Source organism: Nyctereutes procyonoides, unplaced genomic scaffold (assembly GCF_905146905.1).
Source record: "Nyctereutes procyonoides isolate TBG_1078 unplaced genomic scaffold, NYPRO_anot_genome, whole genome shotgun sequence".
Lineage (NCBI taxonomy): Eukaryota > Metazoa > Chordata > Mammalia > Carnivora > Canidae > Nyctereutes > Nyctereutes procyonoides.
This window is the reverse complement of record NW_026575021.1, coordinates 13,696,613-13,707,966: the sequence shown is the minus strand read 5'-3', so window position 1 is coordinate 13,707,966 and position 11,354 is coordinate 13,696,613. Positions and strand designations below refer to the sequence as shown.

At 42.2% G+C, this 11,354-nt stretch overlaps 1 protein-coding gene across 1 annotated transcript; it reads right to left on the bottom strand.

Moving 5' to 3' along the window:
- Nucleotides 1-2,373: 2,373 nt before the first annotated feature.
- LOC129519444 (protein phosphatase 1 regulatory subunit 14B-like) lies at nt 2,374-3,870 on the bottom strand. Its single transcript, XM_055339958.1, has 2 exons — nt 3,787-3,870; nt 2,374-2,902 (listed from the first exon to the last, which is right to left on the bottom strand). The coding sequence occupies exons 1-2, from the start codon at nt 3,868-3,870 to the stop codon at nt 2,495-2,497; spliced, it is 492 nt and encodes a 163-aa protein (XP_055195933.1). The 3' UTR covers nt 2,374-2,494.
- Nucleotides 3,871-11,354: the final 7,484 nt, after the last annotated feature.

Below are 11,354 nucleotides of genomic sequence, written 5' to 3'. Positions count from 1 at the left end.
AAATTGTAACATGTCTAAAAGGGAGGATTTATGAAATTCATTAAAAGTTAAATACTGGAAATAAGTCCTATGGACTCTGGACTAAGTGCATTTTATAATGTTAAAGGGCATTTTGTGAAAATAATGTGCACCTTTTGTGTTTTACACACACAGAAATGAAATTGGGAGGAACAGCACCAAAATCTTAATGACATTTTTTCCGTAGGATGTTGTAGGTCCTTTCTCCTCTCCACAGTTTGTTTTTTGTCTGTTTTTCTGAGTTGTATAATAAACATGTTTTACTCTTATAAAAATTGAGTTGCTTTGAGAACCCATTTGGTATTTGAGTTTATAAACTTGAAATCAGACTAATCAGTCTTTGTGCAATTCTCCAGTTTGCTAGCCTCTCCCACAAGACCATGGAGAAAATTAGGAAACCAGAAGTTTATGTTAATCCGAGGATGTTTGCAGCTAGGCAAAGCCTGTTGGCAGAAGGTGCAGAGGGCTATGGGAGTTGAGTGTGAGACACCATCGTATCTGGCCTGGATAGAAATAAAACTGAAGTGTCTTGGGATGGGAAAAGAATACTGAAATAAAAAAGGAACAGACTGAAGAACAGATGAGACTAGTGAAATTTTTCTTTCGAGATGGAATAATTCAAGTAAACAGCAAAGTCCAGAAGGCAGCTATAGTAGTACGACGATGGAGGAGAAATAAGGCGAGGGCGGTGATCGAGGCCCTCAGAAGGTGGAGCACAGGACACACCATCTACATGGATATGCAGGTCCCTTGAGAAAAGAGCAGCCCCGTAAGGATCCCAAATCCTCAGTGGATATACAAGGGTCCCCTAGAGGAGGCACCACAAGAAAGAGGGTAAAGGCCTGGCCCGAGAAGCATGCACAAAGTGACAGTGGGGAAAAGATGAGAATTGCCATACTGCCTCCATGTTTGGAGTTCTCAGATTTCTGTTTTCAGCTAAAAAACAAAACAAAAACTCCAAAACCAAAACAAAAACCCAAGACTTTGATTTTTTAACGTTTTTAATTATCATCACTCCTTATAAAAATGTGCTCAGATGTAACCAATTTTCCTGTGGTACCTTTATGATTACTTAGCTTCTGAAGGGGAAGAGGTTATAGTATCAGTTAATTTACTTCCCCGCTATCATTACAGTGATTAATGACTGGCCATACAGAAGAGTGTGCTTTTAATTTTTTTTCTCATTAAAATTGTGCAAGGGATGTTGACAGTACCAATTGTACCTTAACAGGCATTTCAGGTTCAAGAATATTTGAGAACCATTCTGTGGCTGGTTGCTCCAGTGAATAGATTTCAAATTACGTGAAATTGGTTTTATGTTAAGAGTGCAAGAGTTTGTCCTAAAAATACATTAATTTTATCAAATTGTTTAGAGGGTTGGAGTTCCCTTTGGACAGAGCCAGCCAACTTCTTGGGTAAGGACAGAAGGCAAGACCGCCTCCGTTGCCTCCTCTGGGTACCGGGCTAGTGCAAATACTGCTCTAAGCTTAGGGTACCAGCCCTTCCAAAGGTGGTGAACGGCGGGGGGGGGGGGGGGGGCTTCAGTGAAGTCAGGTGAGTACAGAGGTGGCTGTGGTCTCGAAGGACAGCGGTCGGGGAGAGACATGCCTTCAGTTTGAGGTCTCATCAACGTGTTCTCAGGGTGGGAGCCCAAAGGCCACGACATCTTCGTCACCAAGGTTTCCAGCCTTGAGCGCTCCTCTGTGTAGTGTCTTATTCCAACAGAGGGGCCGAAACTTCTCAAACAAGTGGGTTCAGGCTTCAAGAGTCAGGAGGCAGAAGCAGCCGCTCCTCCTAAGGGTTGGGCCCAGAACCTCGACGGTCATTTCCACCATAGGTCACGAGCAGCCGAGTTAGGAAAGGCAGTAGCACATGTGTGCAGAGGGACAGGAGTTGCTGGCAGGGGCCGTATTCCCTGGGAGATGCTATACATGGGGAGGGGGTGTCCTGAGGGGTATGGAAGGTCGTTCTTAGCAGCCTGAAGAAGAGATTAGGAAATTACTTGGATAAATGGACAGTATGAGAGAAACAGGCGCTAACGTTTGTAGAGGATGGTGACAGGAAATAAAAATGAGGGGCCTTGGAGAACGCTGTAGACTGAGCTGTGCTCCCCTCTCCTCGATTCATACACTGAAGTGCTAAGCTCCAGTACTTCAGGATGTAACCGTAGCTGGAGAGGGCCTTTTTTTTTTTTTTTTTTTTTTTTATTTTTTATTTTTGCACCAAAGGCATACCCTAGCTTTATTAAAGGGCCGCACCGCAGAATAGGACAAAAAGTCCTATTAGTTTAATAACAATAAAAAAACCCCAAAATGGAAAACTGAGGGGGCAGGGATGGGGCCCCTGAGCCAGAGGCACGGGGAGCCCTGCTCATGGCACCAGGCCTGGCTGCAGGGCCCCCTGGTATTGCTGTTGCTACGAGGTCGGGGGGCAGCGATAGTCCTGTGGGAGCCACCGTTCACCTGGGCCGAGGACCCTACTTCTTCTGGGGTGTGCTCAGCTTCTGCATGCCCCATATCTTGTCCAGCAGGCCAGAGATGAAGGCCTCAGTGGGTTTGTAACAGTCAACCAGCAGCTCCTTGACCCTGGCGGCCTGGGTATCATCACTTTCCATGTCCAGGAGTTCATTCACATCAATCTCCAATTCTGGGATCTCTTCTTCCTGGCAGTCATAGAGGCGAGCAAGCTGATCCAGGATCCACTCCTCCCGGTTGAGGCGCTTCCATAGCTCCTTGGGGTCATACTTGACTGTGACTTTCTCTTGGCGCCTCACTGGGCCCTCGTCGTCCGCCCCACCTGGGCCCTCACCTGCAGCCCCAGGGGGGCTCTGAAAGTAGACGTGGGGCCCTGGGCCACTGCTGCCTGGCCCTGGGGCAAGGGCTGCCTGGAGAGGGCCTTTCAAGGGATAATTAGGGTAAAATGAGACCCTAGGATGGGCCGTAATCCAGTAGGATGGATGGATGTCCTCATGAGAAGTGGCTATTAGGACAGAGAAACCCGACCAAGGAAAGAATTCATGGGGGCATAGGCAAAGGCGGCCCCAGGAGCCCACCGGGGAGGCCTTAGAAGAAACCAGACTTGCTAACACCTTGATCTTGGCCTTAAGACACCCAGTCTGTGGAACTTTGTGACAGCAACCCTAGCACAGCAGCGCAATCAGTGTCCTCCTGACACTTAGCTCCACTGAAGATGTAGACAAACTCAGGCACTTCTAACACCCACAACAGTAGGAGACACGCGATGACGTGGGGACGCGTAGAGAAGGCACCGTATTCTCTTCCTTTATGTTTTCCATTAGCATACATTCTCATCGCTTTTTCTTTCTTTATTTTTTTTAAATATCTTATTTATTTACTTACTTGAGAGAGAGAGCAGGCCAGTTGCGGGGAGAGCAGAGGGAGGGGGACAAGCAGACTCCCTGCTGAGCGGGGAGCCCGACATGGGGCTCGATCCCAGGACCCTGAGGTCATGACCTGAGCCCAAGGCAGATGCTTAACCAACTGAGCCACCCAGGCACCTACTCATTGCTTTTTCTGATGATAAAATGAGATCTTTCTATATAAAACACTGAAATAGAGTAGGTGCTCACCAGGTGTTCATTCCTTATAGATACTTCCTTCCAGCATATTGTACACACACATATTTTTTTTTCCTTTTTCTACCCATCAAAGGGGGAAAAAAGTAGAAAACCAGAGTGGAAGAATCTGAAACAACTTCAACCAAAACCCCAAATGATTCTGGTGGTCAACTCCTATAGGCTGCACGCACCGAGCTGCGATGGAGGACTGGCATTGGCAGGTCACGCAGGAGAGAATAACTGCTGGGCCCATGGTTCTGTGGATCTTTGCACATGATCCAGGGTGTCTCTGGTGACAATTTAAAAATATTCTGGATTTTAAAAAAAATTCTGGATGAGTTTATTCTGCTCAAGAAGAATCTTCTCAAGATTAAACTATGATTGAGAGCAAACATCAGTAGATAGAATCTTTCATTATTATAAAATAGTAATCTATGAAAATACGTTTAAGTAAATACTAATGGCTATTGAAGGAAGGTATTTTATCAAAGCTTATACATGGTCAAAGGTTTATGAAATAGTTTGTGCCGAAGGGAATTTACCATGGGGAAATCTTCCTGGAGGTGGTATTTCTGATAGGATAAGTAAAGCATTAACGCATATCAGGGAGGAGTTATTTATATTTCTGATTTATCACTTTAATTAAGAATCTTTTTTTTTTTTTAAAGAATCGTTTCTTAATGGCACTCGTGACTCAAGGCAGATGAACAAGGTAGGTATAATTCAGAAGTGTGCAAAGTGTCTCACCAGGCCCTGTGGTGCTCTGCAGAGACATACCTAGGGCCAAGCCCCAACAGAGACAAGAGAAATGCTTTTGTGCACTGTTTCCAGAAGTAACGTGAGAAATATAAAAATACCCTTGCATACTCTATGCATTGTTTTGGGCTCTCTCCAGCGGTCTCTCTGGGAAAATGGACAGCAAACACACAAATCCGGAACAGCACTCTGGGGCCCGTGCACAACCATCACGGCCAGGGCCTCAGAGACCGAGGCCCAGGAGAGCTCACGCTTCTTATTCAATAGGCATAATTCCCATCCTTTCCGCATTTTAAGAAGCAAGACAGACCAGGGTGCCCAGGCTCAGCAGTAGCTCAAGGCCCCAGCCCACGGGGTCACTAGGCCGCGGGAAGGGCCTCGGCCGCCTCTGCTCTTTCCTGCTTTGCTTTCTTCCTTCTTTTTAAAGATTTTATTTATTTATGTATTTATTTATGTATTTATTTATGTGTGTATTTATTTATTTATTTATTTATTTACTTGAGAGAGAGAGAAGAGCACAACCGAGCAGGAGCAGAGGGAGAGGGAGAAGCAGGCTCCCTCCAGTCCCAGTGCAGGGAGCCCAACATCGTGGGCGGAGGGGTGGGATAGAGTCCTGAGCCGATGGCAGTTGCTTCACCGACTGAGCCACCCAGGCCTCCCTCCTGCTGCCCCGGCTTGCATCTGATCTTCTGCTTCCATGAGCAGGTTTAATTGTCCCTGGGCCTTTGTATCAGTTCACCAGGATTCCAGGAGCCAACCAGCAAGCCCTGACTGGCTGACCCTGGTTCACGGGCTCCGGGCCGCCGGGGCTAAAGCTACTGTCTGCTTTAGGGGCACCTGTGGGGCTCTAAGGGGTAAGTATCTGCCATTGGCTCAGGTCATGATCCCGGGGTCCTGGGGGCTCAGTCTATTGGGTTCCTTTGCTCAGAGGGGAGCCTGCTTCTCCCTCTCCCTCTGCCTCCCACCCGCCAACCACCACCCACCACCCTTGTGTTCTCCCTCTCTGTCAAATAAATAAATAAATAAATAAATAAATAAATAAATAAATTTATTTTCTTTCAATTAAAAAAAATTAACTGCCTGCTTTGGTGTCTGCTCTGGTCAATGGAGGGTAATACCTTGACTATAAGAGGTGTCGATGCCTGGTGGACAAATAGACTTCAGTAGAGATCTTTATTTCAAATTCATAGAACTGTGTTAATATTTCTAATAACACTAAAAAAGTTTAGCTAACCTCAACATAGTCCCCTCACCGATTGCATTACTATGTCAAAATAGTTGTTTTCCACTAAACATGGATATCAATTAGAGCCATTATCCTTTACTCATAATTTTATTCATGATATAATGGAAAAGCAAAGAGTCCTTCTTAAAAGCTCGTCCTAGAGGATCTATTAGAGCCAGGGCAAGTTTCCATTTACTGAGTAATTACTGTGTTCCTGGCTGGCACTAGGCTACGTCCTGTCTATGCAGCAGCTTGTTTAGACCTCATAAAGACCATACAAACTCTGCACCATTGACTTCATTTTCTGTGTGAAAAAGCCACAAAGCTGTCTCCATGCAGAACCCAAGCCCAGAATCTAGGATTCTCCTTCTCCTCTTCTTCGTCCCCCATTCCCTTCCTTCCCTACTTTCCTCCCCTTCCTACCTTCTGTCTGTCTGCTTTCCTTCCTTCTTCTTTCTTAGACATCAAAGTCCTTATACATAGTGTTTTCACCACTTTGCAAGGCTAATTAGCAGCGTGAAAGCCCATGAATCCTACCTTCATGAAAAAAAATCTATTGTTTTTTTCTGAAAATATGTATATGGTCACCATCATCATGGATTCTCTGTGATACAGCCTGGTTGGTCTTTAAACTTAAAAAAAAAATCATTCCAAACTTCCACTTAGAAATGAAAACAGATTTGAAAAGCTATGGATCGTTGACTGTGGCACCGAGAAACGGTATAGAACCTACTGTGCTCTAGGAAAAAGCAGAGCAGGAGACCGTCAGTGTGGTTTCGCAGTTGGCATTCTTCACTGGGAACCAGAGCAGAGTAGGGAAACATCTGTCCTCAAATGTTGCAAAGGCCACTGCTCTAGTTAAACTGTTGTGAACTGGGGCACTTGAGTCTAAGTAATTCAGGACTTTTATTTTCAGCACATGTCCCCAATCATTCCTGTAGAAATGAAGGCCATTTCTTGACTCCAAATGTGCCATTTACCCTTAGCACACAATCTGTAACTTTTATCCAACGAGTAAAGACAGAAAAGTGGAAAGGTGTTACATTCTCAGATAAAAGAAGTTGAAAACATTTGAGGAAAGGGAGAGTGAAAAGGGTAGTCAGAGTCCATTAAACCAAAAACATGTATTTCTAGTTATGTACCCTAATTATGCTTCCTTTCACTTTATCATTTCTTCTGGAATATGCTCTACTGAAATAAATACAGTTCACCTTTACGAGAAAAGAAAAATATCTCCATTCCGTACAAATCTATGACATATTCATCATTACTTGGAATGGAGAAGAGGCCCGTATTTTGTGAGATTTTCCTATCTAAATGCTAACTAGATCTGAATATGCATAGCTTACTCCAACCAGAGTTCAGAAATGTTCCCGGGAGTCATGCAGGCAACATTTTAGTCCTTTTAGACATTCTGGGTTCTTCTTCTATACTGTTATTCTCCATCACGTAAAGCTTCTTGGTGTCTAGTGTGGGCCAAAGTCGAGAGGAAATAAATAAGTTGAGAGCACAATAAATGGTAGACATGTTGGGGGCCATGAAGATGTAATGAGGGTTTTTGCTCAGTTATAGGCAGTGTTATGTGGTGGTTATGGATCCCAGAGACACACTTCCCCGATTCAAATCCTGGTTGTTGGTTAAATAGCCTTGAGCAAGTAATTTAGCCTTCTCGTAACTCAGTAGTCTCATCTGTAAAATGGAGGTGATGATACAAACACTTCATAACGTTACTGTGAAGATTGAGTTATTACTGTAGAGCATCTATGTCAACCCATAGTAAGTCCTCAGTAAATATCAAAATTATGAGAATTTAATACATGTATTTTCTCATGCTATCATTCTTCAAGATGATTTTTCTATCATTACCTAGCATTCAACTATAGAGATGAGTAAGAATTGACTTAACTCACTGCCTATTGTAATAAATTTTTAGGTTATTTCTGATTTCTCAGGGCTATATATTTGCTTTTTTTTTTTTTCAGATTAACCTTAAAATCACTTTGCCAACGTCCAAGAAAAATACCCCTGGAGTTTTAATTGGAATTGTATGAAACCTATATATTTGTTTTGGGGATATTCTTTTACAAAGTTCAGTTTCTTGTCCTGGGGTACAGTATATCCATCTGCATGTTCTAGTCTCCCTAACAAGTGAATCTAGTATTTTCTAATTATTTTCATAGAGATTATCTATTTTTACATTGATTCTTATGTATTTCATAATTTTGCCATTAGGAACTATTAAATAGAATTTATTCTTACTTCTTGCTGTTATGAAATATTTAGTACTTTGTTTATCTGGATACTTATGTGGTGGTTATAATTTTTCATAGTAAAAACATCCAACCTTTTCTGTGTATGACCTATTTCTATGCATAGAAAAATGTCAGCTTACATCCTGAATTTAGAGCAATTTTTACCTATAACTTATTTTAATAAAAGCACTTTTGCAAGGTAAAAATTTTAAGTCTATCATGTAAATGTACCACTAAGCAATAGGATGATTATATAAATAAATCACTTAAACAAATAGCATTTGTACTTCAGGTCTCTTAGATAAAGAGTCCATAGGACTATCTCAGTCCAAGTAGAAAAAGCAAGAACTTAAGAAAACTTCATGACTACTAACGGGTCCATTAATGGGTTTTCACTACAGAAGTCCAACATTTACTGAAGTCCTGCCTTCTTTTCTACACATTCCTACCTTAGTATTTTTCTCATACTTTTCTAATTGTCTTGTTTATTTACTGTTTATTGTTTATTGTCTATCCTCCACCCCCTACCCCACCCCCACCATTGCCACTGTAATTTCTCTTATGGCTGTAGCCTTGGTTGTCTTGTTTGCTACAACAATCAACACCAAACCACAGTCTTATTCATTCATTCATTCAATAGGTCTTAATCTGCTATTTTTGTCATGAACTATTGTATTTAGACAAAGTCTCTGGGTTCAACGTATTTAGAGATAGAAAAGAAAGAAACAATAACGTAATTTCAGGTATCCTAAGAACTCTGGGAGTGTAAGGCAATTCAACAGACTGAGCAAAGCGAGGAGAGGTACTGTTTCAGAAAGAATAGCCAGTCAAGGTCTCTCTAAGGAGGTAAAATGTGAACAGAGACCTGACTAATATGAAAGATTTAGATTGAGAATATTGCAGGTAGACTGAACGGTCATAAAGATCTTGAGGTGGCTAAACGTGGTGGTCTAAGCCGTAGCAATAAAACCAGGGAATGGGAGCGAAAATGAAAGATGAGGTCAGGAAGGCAAAACATGGTCAGATCAGGCAAGCTAAGCCTTCTTCTCTCCAGTAGTGCTTTTCAAGCTTTCTTGTGCATACAAATCATCTAGGATCTTGTTAAAACAGACTCTGGTTTAGTTGGTCTGGGGCGAGGGTTGGGATTCTGAATTTCTAATGATCTTCCGGAGGATGCTATTGCTATTGTTCTGAGGAGCACTCTGAATAAGAAGCTTTTGAGCTATGAAAAGGTGGTTGAATTTTATTGTAAATATGAATGAAAGTCATTAAAGGGCCCTGGACTTGGGATAATACAAGTGATTTACATTTTAAAAAGCTCCTGAAGGTTGCGTGTGTAGAAAAACCTACTGGGGAGAAAGCATGGAAGCTGGAAACCAGTAAAAAGATTGTTTTCATCAGATGACAGATGATACTGACTTAATGTAGCATTGGCAGTGAATGAGCTCATAAGACATACTCACATTTGGAGTACATTTTGATTACAGAGTCAACAGGATGTTCTGATGGATTAGATGTCGGAAGTGAAAATAAGAGTGATAAAGACAAACTACTAGTTTTTAGGCCGAGCAGTTGGGTGATTTGTGGTTCCTGTCCAGAGTTTAGGGGAGATTGCTGGATGGGAGATGGAAATTTGGAAGTCATTAGATTTTAAAGCTATGCAATTACATGAGCTCATCTAGCAAGTGAGTATATACAGAAGAGATTTGAGATTGAGAAGGGGAAGAAAACCTAAAGAATTGAGAAAAAGCCATCAGTGAGATAGGAAAAAAAAAAAAAGTGTGGTGCCCCACAAGTCTAGTGAAGTGGTTCAGCAAAGGAGTTGGTGAAGAGGGTAATCAAATTCCTAGGAGTTCAACTAAAATGAATGACTGACCATTGGACTTAGCCAGATGCGGAGGATTTGCTGATATGACAAAGGTGGCCTTGATAAACAGGGTAATGAATCTTGGCTGGGTTGTAAGAAAGAGAGAATGGGTGGTGATAAAGTGGAGGCAGAGACAACAGACATCTGTTTCAAAGATTTGTGTTATAGAAATAAGCCTAACTGGGAAGTGGTAGTGAATCAAAGGATTTTTTATTTTAAGATGGGAGATAATGAACCATATTTATGTTCTGAGTGACAGGTGTGATACTGGGATTTATACTATGAAATATACATTTGGCCTTCACCCTTCCTGGCACAAAACTCCTAAAACCCTTGAAACTTTCTAAAACTGTCTTCTGTTATGTTAATGAGGTGACATCTAGAAAGCCCCAAGGCTGGGGGCTGGGTGCTTAGGGACCAGGGAGCTTCCAGCCCGGGAACATGGGGAGTCCTTGGAAGAATGATGTGCCTAAGGAGGGCACAGGAGCTCAGCACCCTCTCCCCATACCTCACACCTCTTCCCTCTGGCTGTTCCTCAGTTATATCTTTTTATAATAAACTTGCAATCTAGTATGTAAAATGTTTCTCTGAGTTCTCTGAGCTGCCCTAGCAAATGAATTAAACCCAAAGAGGAGGTCATTGGAACCTTCAATCTATAACCGGTTGGTCAGAAGTACAGGTGACAACCTGGACTTGCAATTATCATTTGAAATGGGGATAGAGAGCAGATTTTTGGACTGAGCCCTTAACTTGTGGAATCTGAACTATCTCCAGGTAGATAGTATCAGAACTAAGTCAAACTGGAAGGCATCCAGCTAGTGTTGGAGCATTGCTTGGTGGTGTGGGGAAAAACCCTACACATTGGAACCAGAATTAGAATTTATGCAGATCAAGAGGAAAACGTTAGTTGTATAGGTGGAAGGGCTGGCTGTGAAGAGACAGTGTCAGGAGGGAATGCAGAACATTCTCGTGTGTGTCCATACACACATACACATATACATACAGGTACGTGGAAAGCTGCATATAGTCCGGTAGATTTGTTGGTGGGAAAACGTAGCACTTTTCTTCTGGCTGTTTTAATTAATTTTTCAATAAAATGCAAAGAAAGGTCATCAACCAACAGTGAGAAATGTGGTAGGTGTACTGGGAGATCTGAGCAGTGAAGGAGTGGTGTGATATGATCCTCTTGGAAGGTGGGAAAGCAAATTCAGTAGGGTAATGTCCTAGGATTCAAAAGACAGAATTGTGGAGCCATTTAAGATATAGTAATATAATCAAAGTGAAACAAGTAGAATATCCTCTCATCACATTTGTCTATTTAGAGAGCAAATGGTTAAGGTTGCTGAGGACAAATGAGAGAAAGAAATTATAATAATGAACCGTGGCATCTAAACCAAGATAGAAGGCTTGAAAAGTGGTGAGTCAATGCATTGTTGGGACAAAGGTGCAGCTGTTACAGTAAATGAACTAAAAAACAGGAGATTCTTTGAATTCTTAGGTAAGTAAAACCCCATATGACCCTCCTCTTCAATTCTCCAAAGGTGCTGGATGGTGTGACCTTAACCACGTGAACACAGCTTAAATTGTCACGGACGTTTCTCAAAAGACTCACCATTGCTTTACTTTACACAGTCATCATATGATTTTATTTACCTACAA

Excerpts from the sequence above, each read along its gene's own strand:
- LOC129519444 (XM_055339958.1), bottom strand. The coding sequence starts at position 3,870 with ATGTGCAAAGATCCACAGAACCATGGGCCCAGCAGTTATTCTCTCCTG. Across the intron at positions 2,903-3,786 it reads CAGTCCTCCATCGCAGCTCG|GCAGCCCTTGCCCCAGGGCC; the intron begins GTGCGTGCAGCC and ends GGCCCTCTCCAG.